At 33.3% G+C, this 17,790-nt stretch overlaps 8 protein-coding genes across 8 annotated transcripts; all 8 read left to right on the top strand.

The window, feature by feature from the left end:
* Nucleotides 1-3,893: 3,893 nt before the first annotated feature.
* On the top strand, nt 3,894-4,304 carry LOC145839558 (histone H3-like). The gene is made up of 2 exons (XM_082947161.1): nt 3,894-4,031; nt 4,101-4,304. Exons 1-2 carry the CDS (start codon nt 3,894-3,896, stop codon nt 4,302-4,304), a joined length of 342 nt encoding a protein of 113 aa, XP_082803287.1.
* A 189-nt stretch (nt 4,305-4,493) lies between these two features.
* Nucleotides 4,494-4,805, top strand: LOC145838832 (histone H4-like). The gene has a single exon (XM_082946455.1). The coding sequence runs from the start codon at nt 4,494-4,496 to the stop codon at nt 4,803-4,805; it is 312 nt and encodes a 103-aa protein (XP_082802581.1).
* Nucleotides 4,806-4,999: 194 nt separating this feature from the next.
* On the top strand, nt 5,000-5,380 carry LOC145838830 (histone H2A). The gene has a single exon (XM_082946454.1). The coding sequence runs from the start codon at nt 5,000-5,002 to the stop codon at nt 5,378-5,380; it is 381 nt and encodes a 126-aa protein (XP_082802580.1).
* Nucleotides 5,381-5,539: 159 nt separating this feature from the next.
* On the top strand, nt 5,540-5,899 carry LOC145838829 (histone H2B type 1-K-like). The gene has a single exon (XM_082946453.1). It carries the CDS (start codon nt 5,540-5,542, stop codon nt 5,897-5,899), a length of 360 nt encoding a protein of 119 aa, XP_082802579.1.
* A 6,605-nt stretch (nt 5,900-12,504) lies between these two features.
* Nucleotides 12,505-12,886, top strand: LOC145839406 (histone H3-like). Its single transcript, XM_082946978.1, has 2 exons — nt 12,505-12,642; nt 12,683-12,886. Exons 1-2 carry the CDS (start codon nt 12,505-12,507, stop codon nt 12,884-12,886), a joined length of 342 nt encoding a protein of 113 aa, XP_082803104.1.
* A 189-nt stretch (nt 12,887-13,075) lies between these two features.
* On the top strand, nt 13,076-13,387 carry LOC145838828 (histone H4-like). Its single transcript, XM_082946452.1, has one exon. It carries the CDS (start codon nt 13,076-13,078, stop codon nt 13,385-13,387), a length of 312 nt encoding a protein of 103 aa, XP_082802578.1.
* A 194-nt stretch (nt 13,388-13,581) lies between these two features.
* LOC145838827 (histone H2A-like) lies at nt 13,582-13,962 on the top strand. The gene has a single exon (XM_082946451.1). It carries the CDS (start codon nt 13,582-13,584, stop codon nt 13,960-13,962), a length of 381 nt encoding a protein of 126 aa, XP_082802577.1.
* A 159-nt stretch (nt 13,963-14,121) lies between these two features.
* LOC145838826 (histone H2B type 1-K-like) lies at nt 14,122-14,481 on the top strand. Its single transcript, XM_082946450.1, has one exon. It carries the CDS (start codon nt 14,122-14,124, stop codon nt 14,479-14,481), a length of 360 nt encoding a protein of 119 aa, XP_082802576.1.
* The last annotated feature ends 3,309 nt before the right edge of the window (nt 14,482-17,790 follow it).

Raw genomic sequence — 17,790 nt, 5'->3', positions numbered from 1 at the left:
TGAGGAGGGAGCTAGTTGCATTTAAAAACCATTGCTTAAGTCTGTTACATTACAAATAAATATACGTTTCGCAGAAAGCTTCAACTAACTTGATTTTTGTGTCCATAAGATTTTCTTGTAAACTTCTTTCTTTAAACAAAACTTATTCCCGTTATGCTTATTTTGTATACTTCTTTTTGTAAAATTAAAAAAGTATTTAGTTTATTTAAAAAATACTGTTCTACGTCACTGTAAAAAGTATTAGATTTTATATGAAAATAATACATTAAATTATAACAAAACAAAATTAACTTTGGATATTAACAATTACAATCTAATAAACCAGTAGTTTCTAAAATGTATTATTTCTTTTTATTACAATGCAACTCAAACTAAATAAAACAGTTTAAAATACAGTTAACAACAGAAGCTGTTCAAACCAAAATAAAAAAATCAACAAAACTGCAATTTCAGTACAACAACCATCATGTATTACAACCGAATTCTTTTTAAAAAGCTTTTTATTGAACTCAAATTGTTCACAGATTTATCAAGTTGAAAATTAGTTTAGCTTTGGGTCTAATTTATGTTGTATCGTTTCAGAAAATAACTTTAACTAAAACACATTTAAAACATGCATTACAACTCATAAATACATAAACAAAAAACAACATATATGCATCACAACATGAACGAAAAAGAACATTTCGAATCTATTAAAACTTTAAAAAGCTTACATCTTTTAGTTGATCTAGCATTACTTATAGCTTTATCAAGTTAATCTAATGTAATCAGGACAACCAGTTTATTTAACCAGCTTTAAAGTCTACTAAGCAGTGTTAAACAAACAACAAAAATGTGCAACTCAACCAACTTTGTGGTGGTAAAGGATCAAAAGTAAGAGTTAGAGCTAGTTGAATGACACATTTTACTTCTAAATAATATTTTTTCTGTCTTTTCTTTTGTCACCTAGTTATGCATACTTACTATTGCCTTTGTACTTTTACTGGACATTCTAAGCAACTTTTGATAAGAGAGCTAGTTTTATGTTTTGAAAGTATTGCCTAAATCGTGGAATAAGTTTTGTAAACTAGTTGTAATTTGATGTTTCATAAAAAGCTTCAACTAACTTAAACGTGTTGTCCAAAGGCTTTTTCTTGTTAACTTCTTTATTTAGACAAAAAAAAATTCTCAACCATGCTTACTTCGTAGACTTTTTTTTAATTTAATAAATACTAAACTTAATTTTTAAAACTTGTTCTACGTCACTATAAAAAGTAATTTCATTATGGAATGAAAATAAAACAGTTAGTTTTAATAAATTTCGTTTTATTTTTAAAAATACTTGAACAGTAGAGGTTTATTCATGAAAATTATACTGATCATGCTTATCAAAATGTATTTTCAAACATAAATAAATGTAAACAACAGTGATTGTTCTAAAGAAAAAAAACGACCAAAAAGCATTCAATTTCAGTACAACTGTCATGAATAGCAAAGTTGAATTTTTTTACAAATCTTAGACTTGTTTTATTAAACTTAGTTGCTTATGGATTTTTAACATAAAACATCAACGCGTAAAAAAACCAATAGCTGAAACATTATGCAAAGGAAAAGAAGTAAACAGCTTTGTAACTTTATTGAAGACTGTGTATGAGACAACTTGATAACTAAAAACTACTGCAACTGTTTATTTCAAGTAATATTTGTTAAAAGTCTAGAGCAGAACGAAACGCTTATAAAAAATAAAGTTATGGCTTTTATATAAATAGCAAAATGAAAGCAACAGACAAAATAAGTCTACAACTAAATGACAGTCTAGTTAGTGTGTCATTTATTATTGAAAATGTTTAAGATAAACTAGAAACTTTCATAATAAGTATGAAGAACTAATCCAACAAATGATTGTCAAATAGACTTTCTTAAACACATCGCAAGTTTATGAGTACTGAATGTAAAAAAAAGTTTATCCAATCTAGTTTTTCAAATTAGTTATGAAACACTGATATTTTTTTTTATGATCGTTACTTACTTGATACTACTTTTAAAATTAGCCTAACCTCTTTTTCTAAGTAAAGTTTTTCGTCTCAAAATAAGCAACTCTTTTAAACTTCATATTGAAATTTCGGTCCTTTTCTTTGAACATAAGTGAACAGTACTGATATTCATTTAAGTGTAAGTTATTTCGTCTTGTTTTGGAAAGTTACGATCAAATCCATTTGTTCGCTTTCTTTTCATGAAATCTACAAAGAAAAAGTTGTTAGTTCAGCTTTGAGTATAACAAATAAAACGTTGTTAAAAAATCTAAACAACTGTGTAACAGTTTTAAAAAGTTGTTTCAAATTTTTCTAACTGTGAAATACTAGTAACTAGTTGGGACTGTTTTATATAACAAACTTTGTTAAACATTAGTTTCTAGCTTTTTAACAAGTTTTGTATGGCTACTGTTCAGAACATTTTTGAAAAGATAAGTTACTAGTATGTGGAAGAACAAATTCAAAACTTATGTACTTAAGTTTTTTTAGGTGGTTTAGTACTGCCATTTTCAATATAAGTATACTTAAAGTAATGATAACTTGTAAAGTGTCATAAATTAAATACTTGTGTTTGTTTATGAATTACTTTTTACTAACCAGCACAATTAAAGTTGTAATCAAGTTAAACATACTTCATGGGTTTTACAATTGACAAAACCGAATGAAATTAAAATAATAAAACTTAACTTAAGCTTGAAGTGGAAAAAAACACTTGTGCTTGTCTAAAATCTTACAGTTTTAAGTTTGCAGCTGAAGAAAACTAAACCGGATGTGTAGTAGTATATTTTGTTTCATTTGAGGTTTATATCATTAAATGCAGAGGTGTGCTGTAACTTTTAGACTGTTTTTCTGGACCTTTAAAGCTAAGCTTTAAAAAAAACTCTGTTTCCGACCAGGCTAAGTCTGGTTTCTTTGTCACTGGAATGTTTTTGACGTTCGTAAAAAAATAACTATGCTTTTATGAGCATATGCGCTTTAAACTCACATGCTAATGCTCGTAACAATCAGTAAAAGGTACTTCACAAAGTAAAACTGCTCAACAGTCAATTCGTCACAGTCAGTAACTACTAAAAGTATTGTTTCGGTTGCTTTAAAATACATACAAAATGTCTACCACAGCAGTAGCAGCACCAGCAGTAGCAGCGGCGGCCGCAGCCAAGGCCAGGTCTTCCAAGAGACCAAGCGCCAAGAAGGCAGAACACCCGACTTACAGGGAGATGATTAGCTCTGCCCTGGGAGCAATGAAGGAACGAAAAGGTACATCCCGCCAGAAGATACAAAAATATATCGCGGACACCTACAAGCTTGACCTTTCAGCTTCTAATTCTCACTTGAAGAGAGCACTTACCAGCGGCGTGACCAAAGGTTCTTTTCTCCAGACTACTGGAAAAGGCGCTTCCGGCTCGTTCAAGCTTGCTCCAATGCCAGCTGCTGGTCCCAAGAAGAGGACAAAAAAAGTAGCTAAAAAGCCAGCAGTAAAGAAGGCCGCAGCAAAGAAACGAGTAAAGAAGTGTGCTCCCAAGAAGGCAGCGAAAAAACCAGCAGCCAAAAAGCGACCTGCTAAAAAGTGTGCTCCTAAGAAAGCAGCATCTAAAAAAGCTGCAAGCAAGAAGAAGAAAGTAACCAAGAAGAAGCCGGTAGCCAAAAAAGCATCTAAGAAGGCAAGTACCAAGAAGAGCTGCAAGAAATAAGTTGTTCTTTTACCCAAGGTCCTTTTCAGGACCACTCAATCAAAATATTAACAAAAAATGAAATGCTAATAACAACAGTAAATTAAAAGTATGCAAATTAGTCAATGAGATACAGCGGAATCGCTTGCGTCCGTGTCTCCGTAAACAGTATATATACAGTCTTCCAGCGTATAGCTACATTATCAAAATGGCTCGTACCAAGCAAACCGCTCGCAAGTCAACCGGAGGCAAGGCTCCAAGGAAACAGCTCGCCACTAAGGCCGCTCGCAAGAGCGCACCCGCTACCGGAGGTGTGAAGAAGCCTCATCGCTACAGGCCCGGCACAGTTGCTCTGAGAGAAATCAGACGCTACCAGAAGTCAACTGAGCTTCTTTTGCGCAAGTTGCCTTTTCAGCGTCTTGTACGTGAAATAGCTCAAGACTTCAAAACTGACTTGAGGTTCCAAAGCAGTGCCGTAATGGCTTTGCAGGAAGCGAGCGAGGCCTACCTCGTTGGTTTGTTCGAAGACACTAACCTTTGCGCGATCCACGCCAAGCGTGTGACAATCATGCCCAAAGACATCCAGCTCGCCAGGAGAATGCGTGGCGAAAGAGCTTAAGCATTAGCTAAAACCGGTCCTTTTCAGGGCCACTTTTAAACTTTGTTTGATAGTGAGAGAAAATAAACCAAACGAAAGAATGTAAGTTAGAGACTTTTCTGAGTATGCAAATTAGTTTAGTAGTAACCGTACGCGTCCGTAACAGCTTATAAATAAACTCGACGGACTGCCGAAAGCACTGTATTCAACATGTCTGGACGCGGCAAAGGAGGTAAAGGCTTGGGAAAAGGAGGTGCTAAGCGCCATCGCAAAGTACTTCGCGACAACATCCAAGGCATCACTAAGCCTGCAATCCGCCGTTTGGCTCGCCGAGGCGGAGTGAAGCGAATCTCGGGACTGATTTATGAAGAAACGAGAGGCGTCATGAAAGTTTTCTTGGAAAATGTTATTCGCGATGCAGTAACATACACAGAGCACGCCAAGCGCAAGACCGTCACAGCACTCGACGTCGTATACGCACTCAAGCGTCAAGGAAGAACCTTGTACGGCTTCGGTGGCTAAACATCTAGCAAACTCGGTCCTTTTTAGGACCACCCATTTCAAAATCAAATTTCTTCAACACTGCTGAACAAACATTTTGACAAGATTAAAGAGCAGCTACGACATATGCAAATTAGTTGTTCGTTCGACGCGGTTAGGTTTGAGTTTTATACAGAGCTGTGCGAGCATCTTGGCACAATCATTCGAACAACAAGATGTCGGGACGTGGTAAAGGATCAAAACTCAAATCTAAGCCGAAGAGCAGGTCTTCTCGTGCAGGACTGCAGTTTCCAGTCGGTCGCGTGCACCGCCTGTTGCGCACTGGCAACTACAGCCAAAGAGTCGGAGCTGGTGCTCCAGTTTATCTGGCTGCCGTTCTCGAGTATTTGAGCGCAGAAGTGCTCGAGCTTGCCGGTAACGCTGCTCGTGACAACAAGAAAAGCAGGATCATTCCCCGCCATTTGCAACTAGCTATCCGCAACGACGAAGAGTTGAACAAACTTCTCGGCGGCGTCACTATTGCTCAAGGAGGTGTTCTTCCAAACATCCAGGCAGTATTATTGCCCAAGAAGACCGCTTCAAAAAAATCAGCCTAAGTTGAAACAAACCAGGTCCTTTTCAGGACCACCTAAAAATATTTACGACAAACGAGAGAATCATAAAATGAGAGAGGCTGTCGTTCGCGTACGGAAATGCTAATTTGCATAAACTTTCAGTATATAAGCTGGCGCCGAGACTGAAGTTCACACATCATCATGACCGCAACCAAAGGCGCAAAGAAGTCAGTAGCCAAGACCACCCCGGTCGACGGCAAGAAGAAGCGAAGGAGGAGGCACAAAGAAAGCTTCGGCATCTACGTGTACAAAGTTTTGAAGCAAGTGCACCCCGACACCGGAATTTCCAGCAAGGCGATGGGAATCATGAACTCATTTGTCAACGACATCTTCGAGCGCATTGCAGCAGAGGCTTCACGTTTGGCTCATTACAACAAGAGGTCAACTGTGAGCAGCCGCGAAATTCAAACTGCTGTCAGGCTCTTGCTCCCCGGCGAGTTGTCAAAGCACGCAGTTTCAGAGGGAACTAAAGCTGTTACCAAGTACACCAGCTCAAAATAAATGCTCAACAACCGGTCCTTTTTAGGACCACCATTTGAACAAAACCGGCTATTGATATCTACTTAAAGTACAAGCCACAAATTGATAATTGTACAAACAAACTGGTTGTTATAAGAATTAAAAGATCAAACACTTTAGTTGTTTGATTTAAAATTTGTCGTACTTTTAAGTTTTAATCTTATGGTTACCATTGCATAAGTCTAATTTGAAAAAACAGTAGTATCTGTAAAAAAGGATTTAACTAACTTCAATACGTTGTCCGTGAACTTTTTTTTTCTATACAACTTCTTGTTCATTTGTTGAATTTCTGTTAAAACATTCAGTAAATAAGTGTTTAAAAAAAGATAATACAGTAACGTATACTCAACTTATAACAAAAAAAAACCTTAGTTTTTGTTACATTTTTAAGTTGTTGTTGATTATCAGCAACACAACAAAGGTTTAACTTTTAAACGTCTTCTTTTTATCAACTTAAATGCAGTTGAAACCATGTAAAATGTTTTAAAAAGTTATAAGTATATAAATAGAAATAAAAGTTCAGAACAAAAGATAACAAATGTGAATTTCAAACACATTTAAGTATTCCCACCTACAAGGCTGACATCTATTTAGCTTATTTAAGATATCATTTCAAGCCAAAACATCACCCTATGATACAAACCAATTCATTAGCTTAAACACGGTTAAAAAATGCTTGTTTTATTATTTTCATGGTAAAGTTACTTGTTTAGACTAGGTGTTAGACAACTTGATGACCTAAAGTAACTCTAATTGCTTGTTCTAAGTTATGTTGGTTATAAATCTAAAATAATAAGGACCACCAACTGATTTAACCAGTTACTTATGTATCTAAACATTTTACTTCTAAATGATAATATTTATCTGTTTTCCTTTCTTAATAGTATTTGAATGTTAGGTAAAAATGTTTTTCAATAGGTATATTAAACAAAATTTATTCTTATTCATGCTTACTTTGTGGACAAGTTTTTCAAACAGACAATGTTATTTTTAATATCAAAATAAGTTTTATAAATGAAATATCTAAAATAATACCATGTCACTGAAAAAATTTGTTAAATTTTCAAATTCAAATTTCAGTTGATTATAATGAGAAGAAAACTTGAATTTGTATTGATATCAAAAACACTTTAGTCAAAGATAAGAATTAAACTGAGGTTTAATTTTTCAAAGTATACTAGTCTTGTTAGTTAGAATGCAACTGAAACCATAAAAAGCAGATTGAAAGTTGTACAATGCATTAATGTATACAACAGCGACTGTTCAAAACAAACATACAGTTTCAGTACAACAATAGTTTAAGAGTACAGTTGAAATATTTACAAATATTTAAACTTGTTTCGTTGAACTCAAATTGTTTGTGGCTCTATCAAACAAAAACGTCGACACATAAAAACATGATACAAAAGAAAAAATGAACAACTTGATCTCTTTTTTATACTGTATATGAGACAACTCCAAAAATCATTTGTTTTTTCTTTGTATTTTCCATGAGTCTAAAGCTTACGTGGATCACCAGTCATTGATGCAAGCTTCTAATGTGTACTAAACTCAATGACACAAATTTACATACTAAATCTACTTTGTGATGATAAAGGATCAAAGAACTCTGAACAACACTGTTTACTTCCAAACTATATTTTATCGCTTTCCATTATTAATTGAACAGTTAAGCTTGCTGTGATTTCTCTACTTTTACATTATTTTTGATCTAACTTTTGCGATGTAAACTAGTGTGATCACTGCTATAATCCTTAATTTATTGCCTACTGTAATTGAATGCTTAACATAATTAACTAACTTGGATGTCTTTTTCTTCTTGATATGTTTTTTTTCTAAGAACTCTATCTTAATCGTTCTTACTTTGTGGACTTTTCTTAAACATTCAACAATTATTTGTTTTTTAACTTATTAAAAAAAGTTACGCTACGTCACTTAAAAAACTAGTTATATTTTTCAATGAAAATAGTACACTTAAGTAGTAATAAGAATAAAACTTACTTTGGTTTATCAACAAAGTATGTTTTCAATTGTTAACAACAAACAATATTTGTTTCACTAAAAATATAGTTTAATTACAACTAAAACACGATTATAAACATGCATAGTAATTTAAAAATCATACATTAAAATACATAAATGTAAACAACATCGATTGTTCAAAGAAAAACAACACTATAAACAAGTACGCGATTTACCAAAACAAAAATAGCTGAAATAATTGATGAAAGCTTATCATTAAAACTTTTATTTTACAAAGCTGACATCTATTTAGTTTGTTTTTAATTGCTTAACTAGTCGAATACATGAAAGAACTCAATTTATAAGCTGAAAGGAAAAGAAGTAACAGCTTGTCACCACTCATTTGTATTACTTGTTACAACTATATGTGAGACAACTTGATGACTTAAAACGACTTTTACAGTCTATAGTCATTTCTGTTATAAGTCTAAAGTGATAAGGACCACCAACTGATTCAACCAGATATCAATGTCCACTAAGCAGCATTAAACAAGCTCTAACTAGACGACAAAAACGAACCAAACTTATTGTTTTTTGTGCTGGTAAAAGGTGAGTTAGAATGTTTGTATGAAACAGTTTACTTCTAACTTATACTTTTGTGTTTTAACTTTTTGTCACATACTTGTATTTACAATTGTTTTTGTTCTCTTACATGACATTTTAAACTACTTTTGAGGAGGGAGCTAGTTGCATTTAAAAACCATTGCTTAAGTCTGTTACATTACAAATAAATATACGTTTCGCAGAAAGCTTCAACTAACTTGATTTTTGTGTCCATAAGATTTTCTTGTAAACTTCTTTCTTTAAACAAAACTTATTCCCGTTATGCTTATTTTGTATACTTCTTTTTGTAAAATTAAAAAAGTATTTAGTTTATTTAAAAAATACTGTTCTACGTCACTGTAAAAAGTATTAGATTTTAAATGAAAATAATACATTAAATTATAATAAAACAAAATTAACTTTGGATATTAACAATTACAATCTAATAAACCAGTAGTTTCTAAAATGTATTATTTCTTTTTATTACAATGCAACTCAAACTAAATAAAACAGTTTAAAATACAGTTAACAACAGAAGCTGTTCAAACCAAAATAAAAAAATCAACAAAACTGCAATTTCAGTACAACAACCATCATGTATTACAACCGAATTCTTTTTAAAAAGCTTTTTATTGAACTCAAATTGTTCACAGATTTATCAAGTTGAAAATTAGTTTAGCTTTGGGTCTAATTTATGTTGTATCGTTTCAGAAAATAACTTTAACTAAAACACATTTAAAACATGCATTACAACTCATAAATACATAAACAAAAAACAACATGTATGCATCACAACATGAACGAAAAAGAACATTTCGAATCTATTAAAACTTTAAAAAGCTTACATCTTTTAGTTGATCTAGCATTACTTATAGCTTTATCAAGTTAATCTAATGTAATCAGGACAACCAGTTTATTTAACCAGCTTTAAAGTCTACTAAGCAGTGTTAAACAAACAACAAAAATGTGCAACTCAACCAACTTTGTGGTGGTAAAGGATCAAAAGTAAGAGTTAGAGCTAGTTGAATGACACATTTTACTTCTAAATAATATTTTTTCTGTCTTTTCTTTTGTCACCTAGTTATGCATACTTACTATTGCCTTTGTACTTTTACTGGACATTCTAAGCAACTTTTGATAAGAGAGCTAGTTTTATGTTTTGAAAGTATTGCCTAAATCGTGGAATAAGTTTTGTAAACTAGTTGTAATTTGATGTTTCATAAAAAGCTTCAACTAACTTAAACGTGTTGTCCAAAGGCTTTTTCTTGTTAACTTCTTTATTTAGACAAAAAAAAATTCTCAACCATGCTTACTTCGTAGACTTTTTTTTAATTTAATAAATACTAAACTTAATTTTTAAAACTTGTTCTACGTCACTATAAAAAGTAATTTCATTATGGAATGAAAATAAAACAGTTAGTTTTAATAAATTTCGTTTTATTTTTAAAAATACTTGAACAGTAGAGGTTTATTCATGAAAATTATACTGATCATGCTTATCAAAATGTATTTTCAAACATAAATAAATGTAAACAACAGTGATTGTTCTAAAGAAAAAAAACGACCAAAAAGCATTCAATTTCAGTACAACTGTCATGAATAGCAAAGTTGAATTTTTTTACAAATCTTAGACTTGTTTTATTAAACTTAGTTGCTTATGGATTTTTAACATAAAACATCAACGCGTAAAAAAACCAATAGCTGAAACATTATGCAAAGGAAAAGAAGTAAACAGCTTTGTAACTTTATTGAAGACTGTGTATGAGACAACTTGATAACTAAAAACTACTGCAACTGTTTATTTCAAGTAATATTTGTTAAAAGTCTAGAGCAGAACGAAACGCTTATAAAAAATAAAGTTATGGCTTTTATATAAATAGCAAAATGAAAGCAACAGACAAAATAAGTCTACAACTAAATGACAGTCTAGTTAGTGTGTCATTTATTATTGAAAATGTTTAAGATAAACTAGAAACTTTCATAATAAGTATGAAGAACTAATCCAACAAATGATTGTCAAATAGACTTTCTTAAACACATCGCAAGTTTATGAGTACTGAATGTAAAAAAAAGTTTATCCAATCTAGTTTTTCAAATTAGTTATGAAACACTGATATTTTTTTTTATGATCGTTACTTACTTGATACTACTTTTAAAATTAGCCTAACCTCTTTTTTTAAGTAAAGTTTTTCGTCTCAAAATAAGCAACTCTTTTAAACTTCATATTGAAATTTCGGTCCTTTTCTTTGAACATAAGTGAACAGTACTGATATTCATTTAAGTGTAAGTTATTTCGTCTTGTTTTGGAAAGTTACGATCAAATCCATTTGTTCGCTTTCTTTTCATGAAATCTACAAAGAAAAAGTTCTTAGTTCAGCTTTGAGTATAACAAATAAAACGTTGTTAAAAAATCTAAACAACTGTGTAACAGTTTTAAAAAGTTGCTTCAAATTTTTCTAACTGTGAAATACTAGTAACTAGTTGGGACTGTTTTATATAACAAACTTTGTTAAACATTAGTTTCTAGCTTTTTAACAAGTTTTGTATGGCTACTGTTCAGAACATTTTTGAAAAGATAAGTTACTAGTATGTGGAAGAACAAATTCAAAACTTATGTACTTAAGTTTTTTTAGGTGGTTTAGTACTGCCATTTTCAATATAAGTATACTTAAAGTAATGATAACTTGTAAAGTGTCATAAATTAAATACTTGTGTTTGTTTATGAATTACTTTTTACTAACCAGCACAATTAAAGTTGTAATCAAGTTAAACATACTTCATGGGTTTTACAATTGACAAAACCGAATGAAATTAAAATAATAAAACTTAACTTAAGCTTGAAGTGGAAAAAAACACTTGTGCTTGTCTAAAATCTTACAGTTTTAAGTTTGCAGCTGAAGAAAACTAAACCGGATGTGTAGTAGTATATTTTGTTTCATTTGAGGTTTATATCATTATATGCAGAGGTGTGCTGTAACTTTTAGACTGTTTTTCTGGACCTTTAAAGCTAAGCTTTAAAAAAAACTCTGTTTCCGACCAGGCTAAGTCTGGTTTCTTTGTCACTGGAATGTTTTTGACGTTCGTAAAAAAATAACTATGCTTTTATGAGCATATGCGCTTTAAACTCACATGCTAATGCTCGTAACAATCAGTAAAAGGTACTTCACAAAGTAAAACTGCTCAACAGTCAATTCGTCACAGTCAGTAACTACTAAAAGTATTGTTTCGGTTGCTTTAAAATACATACAAAATGTCTACCACAGCAGTAGCAGCACCAGCAGTAGCAGCGGCGGCCGCAGCCAAGGCCAGGTCTTCCAAGAGACCAAGCGCCAAGAAGGCAGAACACCCGACTTACAGGGAGATGATTAGCTCTGCCCTGGGAGCAATGAAGGAACGAAAAGGTACATCCCGCCAGAAGATACAAAAATATATCGCGGACACCTACAAGCTTGACCTTTCAGCTTCTAATTCTCACTTGAAGAGAGCACTTACCAGCGGCGTGACCAAAGGTTCTTTTCTCCAGACTACTGGAAAAGGCGCTTCCGGCTCGTTCAAGCTTGCTCCAATGCCAGCTGCTGGTCCCAAGAAGAGGACAAAAAAAGTAGCTAAAAAGCCAGCAGTAAAGAAGGCCGCAGCAAAGAAACGAGTAAAGAAGTGTGCTCCCAAGAAGGCAGCGAAAAAACCAGCAGCCAAAAAGCGACCTGCTAAAAAGTGTGCTCCTAAGAAGGCAGCATCTAAAAAAGCTGCAAGCAAGAAGAAGAAAGTAACCAAGAAGAAGCCGGTAGCCAAAAAAGCATCTAAGAAGGCAAGTACCAAGAAGAGCTGCAAGAAATAAGTTGTTCTTTTACCCAAGGTCCTTTTCAGGACCACTCAATCAAAATATTAACAAAAAATGAAATGCTAATAACAACAGTAAATTAAAAGTATGCAAATTAGTCAATGAGATACAGCGGAATCGCTTGCGTCCGTGTCTCCGTAAACAGTATATATACAGTCTTCCAGCGTATAGCTACATTATCAAAATGGCTCGTACCAAGCAAACCGCTCGCAAGTCAACCGGAGGCAAGGATCCAAGGAAACAGCTCGCCACTAAGGCCGCTCGCAAGAGCGCACCCGCTACCGGAGGTGTGAAGAAGCCTCATCGCTACAGGCCCGGCACAGTTGCTCTGAGAGCTTCTTTTGCGCAAGTTGCCTTTTCAGCGTCTTGTACGTGAAATAGCTCAAGACTTCAAAACTGACTTGAGGTTCCAAAGCAGTGCCGTAATGGCTTTGCAGGAAGCGAGCGAGGCCTACCTCGTTGGTTTGTTCGAAGACACTAACCTTTGCGCGATCCACGCCAAGCGTGTGACAATCATGCCCAAAGACATCCAGCTCGCCAGGAGAATGCGTGGCGAAAGAGCTTAAGCATTAGCTAAAACCGGTCCTTTTCAGGGCCACTTTTAAACTTTGTTTGATAGTGAGAGAAAATAAACCAAACGAAAGAATGTAAGTTAGAGACTTTTCTGAGTATGCAAATTAGTTTAGTAGTAACCGTACGCGTCCGTAACAGCTTATAAATAAACTCGACGGACTGCCGAAAGCACTGTATTCAACATGTCTGGACGCGGCAAAGGAGGTAAAGGCTTGGGAAAAGGAGGTGCTAAGCGCCATCGCAAAGTACTTCGCGACAACATCCAAGGCATCACTAAGCCTGCAATCCGCCGTTTGGCTCGCCGAGGCGGAGTGAAGCGAATCTCGGGACTGATTTATGAAGAAACGAGAGGCGTCATGAAAGTTTTCTTGGAAAATGTTATTCGCGATGCAGTAACATACACAGAGCACGCCAAGCGCAAGACCGTCACAGCACTCGACGTCGTATACGCACTCAAGCGTCAAGGAAGAACCTTGTACGGCTTCGGTGGCTAAACATTTAGCAAACTCGGTCCTTTTTAGGACCACCCATTTCAAAATCAAATTTCTTCAACACTGCTAAACAAACATTTTGACAAGATTAAAGAGCAGCTACGACATATGCAAATTAGTTGTTCGTTCGACGCGGTTAGGTTTGAGTTTTATACAGAGCTGTGCGAGCATCTTGGCACAATCATTCGAACAACAAGATGTCGGGACGTGGTATAGGATCAAAACTCAAATCTAAGCCGAAGAGCAGGTCTTCTCGTGCAGGACTGCAGTTTCCAGTCGGTCGCGTGCACCGCCTGTTGCGCACTGGCAACTACAGCCAAAGAGTCGGAGCTGGTGCTCCAGTTTATCTGGCTGCCGTTCTCGAGTATTTGAGCGCAGAAGTGCTCGAGCTTGCCGGTAACGCTGCTCGTGACAACAAGAAAAGCAGGATCATTCCCCGCCATTTGCAACTAGCTATCCGCAACGACGAAGAGTTGAACAAACTTCTCGGCGGCGTCACTATTGCTCAAGGAGGTGTTCTTCCAAACATCCAGGCAGTATTATTGCCCAAGAAGACCGCTTCAAAAAAATCAGCCTAAGTTGAAACAAACCAGGTCCTTTTCAGGACCACCTAAAAATATTTACGACAAACGAGAGAATCATAAAATGAGAGAGGCTGTCGTTCGCGTACGGAAATGCTAATTTGCATAAACTTTCAGTATATAAGCTGGCGCCGAGACTGAAGTTCACACATCATCATGACCGCAACCAAAGGCGCGAAGAAGTCAGTAGCCAAGACCACCCCGGTCGACGGCAAGAAGAAGCGAAGGAGGAGGCACAAAGAAAGCTTTGGCATCTACGTGTACAAAGTTTTGAAGCAAGTGCACCCCGACACCGGAATTTCCAGCAAGGCGATGGGAATCATGAACTCATTTGTCAACGACATCTTCGAGCGCATTGCAGCAGAGGCTTCACGTTTGGCTCATTACAACACGAGGTCAACTGTGAGCAGCCGCGAAATTCAAACTGCTGTCAGGCTCTTGCTCCCCGGCGAGTTGTCAAAGCACGCAGTTTCAGAGGGAACTAAAGCTGTTACCAAGTACACCAGCTCAAAATAAATGCTCAACAACCGGTCCTTTTTAGGACCACCATTTGAACAAAACCGGCTATTGATATCTACTTAAAGTACAAGCCACAAATTGATAATTGTACAAACAAACTGGTTGTTATAAGAATTAAAAGATCAAACACTTTAGTTGTTTGATTTAAAATTTGTCGTACTTTTAAGTTTTAATCTTATGGTTACCATTGCATAAGTCTAATTTGAAAAAACAGTAGTATCTGTAAAAAAGGATTTAACTAACTTCAATACGTTGTCCGTGAACTTTTTTTTTTCTATACAACTTCTTGTTCATTTGTTGAATTTCTGTTAAAATTCAGTAAATAAGTGTTTAGAAAAAGATAATACAGTAACGTATACTCAACTTATAACAAAAAAAACCTTAGTTTTTGTTACATTTTTAAGTTGTTGTTGTTGATTATCAGCAACACAACAAAGGTTTAACTTTTAAACGTCTTCTTTTTATCAACTTAAATGCAGTTGAAACCATGTAAAATGTTTTAAAAAGTTATAAGTATATAAATAGAAATAAAAGTTCAGAACAAAAGATAACAAATGTGAATTTCAAACACATTTAAGTATTCCCACCTACAAGGCTGACATCTATTTAGCTTATTTAAGATATCATTTCAAGCCAAAACATCACCCTATGATACAAACCAGCTTTAGCTTAAACACGGTTAAAAAATGCTTGTTTTATTATTTTCATGGTAAAGTTACTTGTTTAGACTAGGTGTTAGACGACTTGATGACCTAAAGTAACTTTAATTGTTTGTTCTAAGTTATGTTGGTTATAAATCTAAAATAATCAGGACCACCAACTGATTTAACCAGTTACTAATGTATCTAAACATTTTACTTCTAAATGATAATATTTATCTGTTTTCCTTTCTTAATAGTATTTGAATGTTAGGTAAAAATGTTTTTCAATAGGTATATTAAACAAAATTTATTCTTATTCATGCTTACTTTGTGGACAAGTTTTTCAAACAGACAATGTTATTTTTAATATCAAAATAAGTTTTATAAATGAAATATCTAAAATAATACCATGTCACTGAAAAAATTAGTTAAATTTTCAAATTCAAATTTCAGTTGATTATAATGAGAAGAAAACTTGAATTTGTATTGATATCAAAAACATTTTAGTCAAAGATAAGAATTAAACTGAGGTTTAATTTTTCAAAGTATACTAGTCTTGTTAGTTAGAATGCAACTGAAACCATAAAAAGCAGATTGAAAGTTGTACAATGCATTAATGTATACAACAGCGACTGTTCAAAACAAACATACAGTTTCAGTACAACAATAGTTTAAGAGTACAGTTGAAATATTTACAAATATTTAAACTTGTTTCGTTGAACTCAAATTGTTTGTGGCTCTATCAAACAAAAACGTCGACACATAAAAACATGATACAAAAGAAAAAATGAACAACTTGATCTCTTTTTTATACTGTATATGAGACAACTCCAAAAATCATTTGTTTTTTCTTTGTATTTTCCATGAGTCTAAAGCTTACGTGGATCACCAGTCATTGATGCAAGCTTCTAATGTGTACTAAACTCAATGACACAAATTTACATACTAAATCTACTTTGTGATGATAAAGGATCAAAGAACTCTGAACAACACTGTTTACTTCCAAACTATATTTTATCGCTTTCCATTATTAATTGAACAGTTAAGCTTGCTGTGATTTCTCTACTTTTACATTATTTTTGATCTAACTTTTGCGATGTAAACTAGTGTGATCACTGCTATAATCCTTAATTTATTGCCTACTGTAATTGAATGCTTAACATAATTAACTAACTTGGATGTCTTTTTCTTCTTGATATGTTTTTTTTCTAAGAACTCTATCTTAATCGTTCTTACTTTGTGGACTTTTCTTAAACATTCAACAATTATTTGTTTTTTAACTTATTAAAAAAAGTTACGCTACGTCACTTAAAAAACTAGTTATATTTTTCAATGAAAATAGTACACTTAAGTAGTAATAAGAATAAAACTTACTTTGGTTTATCAACAAAGTATGTTTTCAATTGTTAACAACAAACAATATTTGTTTCACTAAAAATATAGTTTAATTACAACTAAAACACGATTATAAACATGCATAGTAATTTAAAAATCATACATTAAAATACATAAATGTAAACAACATCGATTGTTCAAAGAAAAACAACACTATAAACAAGTACGCGATTTACCAAAACAAAAATAGCTGAAATAATTGATGAAAGCTTATCATTAAAACTTTTATTTTACAAAGCTGACATCTATTTAGTTTGTTTTTAATTGCTTAACTAGTCGAATACATGAAAGAACTCAATTTATAAGCTGAAAGGAAAAGAAGTAACAGCTTGTCACCACTCATTTGTATTACTTGTTACAACTATATGTGAGACAACTTGATGACTTAAAACGACTTTTACAGTCTATAGTCATTTCTGTTATAAGTCTAAAGTGATAAGGACCACCAACTGATTCAACCAGATATCAATGTCCACTAAGCAGCATTAAACAAGCTCTAACTAGACGACAAAAACGAACCAAACTTATTGTTTTTTGTGCTGGTAAAAGGTGAGTTAGAATGTTTGTATGAAACAGTTTACTTCTAACTTATACTTTTGTGTTTTAACTTTTTGTCACATACTTGTATTTACAATTGTTTTTGTTCTCTTACATGACATTTTAAACTACTTTTGAGGAGGGAGCTAGTTGCATTTAAAAACCATTGCTTAAGTCTGTTACATTACAAATAAATATACGTTTCGCAGAAAGCTTCAACTAACTTGATTTTTGTGTCCATAAGATTTTCTTGTAAACTTCTTTCTTTAAACAAAACTTATTCCCGTTATGCTTATTTTGTATACTTCTTTTTGTAAAATTAAAAAAGTATTTAGTTTATTTAAAAAATACTGTTCTACGTCACTGTAAAAAGTATTAGATTTTAAATGAAAATAATACATTAAATTATAATAAAACAAAATTAACTTTGGATATTAACAATTACAATCTAATAAACCAGTAGTTTCTAAAATGTATTATTTCTTTTTATTACAATGCAACTCAAACTAAATAAAACAGTTTAAAATACAGTTAACAACAGAAGCTGTTCAAACCAAAATAAAAAAATCAACAAAACTGCAATTTCAGTACAACAACCATCATGTATTACAACCGAATTCTTTTTAAAAAGCTTTTTATTGAACTCAAATTGTTCACAGATTTATCAAGTTGAAAATTAGTTTAGCTTTGGGTCTAATTTATGTTGTATCGTTTCAGAAAATAACTTTAACTA

This window comes from Thalia democratica, chromosome 6 (genome assembly GCF_965202585.1).
Source record: "Thalia democratica chromosome 6, ktThaDemo2.hap1.1, whole genome shotgun sequence".
Lineage (NCBI taxonomy): Eukaryota > Metazoa > Chordata > Thaliacea > Salpida > Salpidae > Thalia > Thalia democratica.
This window is presented reverse-complemented; position numbering and strand designations above follow the sequence as displayed.

Bases quoted from the DNA above. Each gene is read 5' to 3' on its own strand.
- LOC145839558 (XM_082947161.1), top strand. From the start codon at position 3,894: ATGGCTCGTACCAAGCAAACCGCTCGCAAGTCAACCGGAGGCAAGGCT. The intron at 4,032-4,100 runs GTTGCTCTGAGA...TTGCCTTTTCAG, and splicing joins ATCGCTACAGGCCCGGCACA to CGTCTTGTACGTGAAATAGC.
- LOC145838832 (XM_082946455.1), top strand. From the start codon at position 4,494: ATGTCTGGACGCGGCAAAGGAGGTAAAGGCTTGGGAAAAGGAGGTGCT.
- LOC145838830 (XM_082946454.1), top strand. From the start codon at position 5,000: ATGTCGGGACGTGGTAAAGGATCAAAACTCAAATCTAAGCCGAAGAGC.
- LOC145838829 (XM_082946453.1), top strand. From the start codon at position 5,540: ATGACCGCAACCAAAGGCGCAAAGAAGTCAGTAGCCAAGACCACCCCG.
- LOC145839406 (XM_082946978.1), top strand. From the start codon at position 12,505: ATGGCTCGTACCAAGCAAACCGCTCGCAAGTCAACCGGAGGCAAGGAT. The intron at 12,643-12,682 runs GTTGCTCTGAGA...TTGCCTTTTCAG, and splicing joins ATCGCTACAGGCCCGGCACA to CGTCTTGTACGTGAAATAGC.
- LOC145838828 (XM_082946452.1), top strand. From the start codon at position 13,076: ATGTCTGGACGCGGCAAAGGAGGTAAAGGCTTGGGAAAAGGAGGTGCT.
- LOC145838827 (XM_082946451.1), top strand. From the start codon at position 13,582: ATGTCGGGACGTGGTATAGGATCAAAACTCAAATCTAAGCCGAAGAGC.
- LOC145838826 (XM_082946450.1), top strand. From the start codon at position 14,122: ATGACCGCAACCAAAGGCGCGAAGAAGTCAGTAGCCAAGACCACCCCG.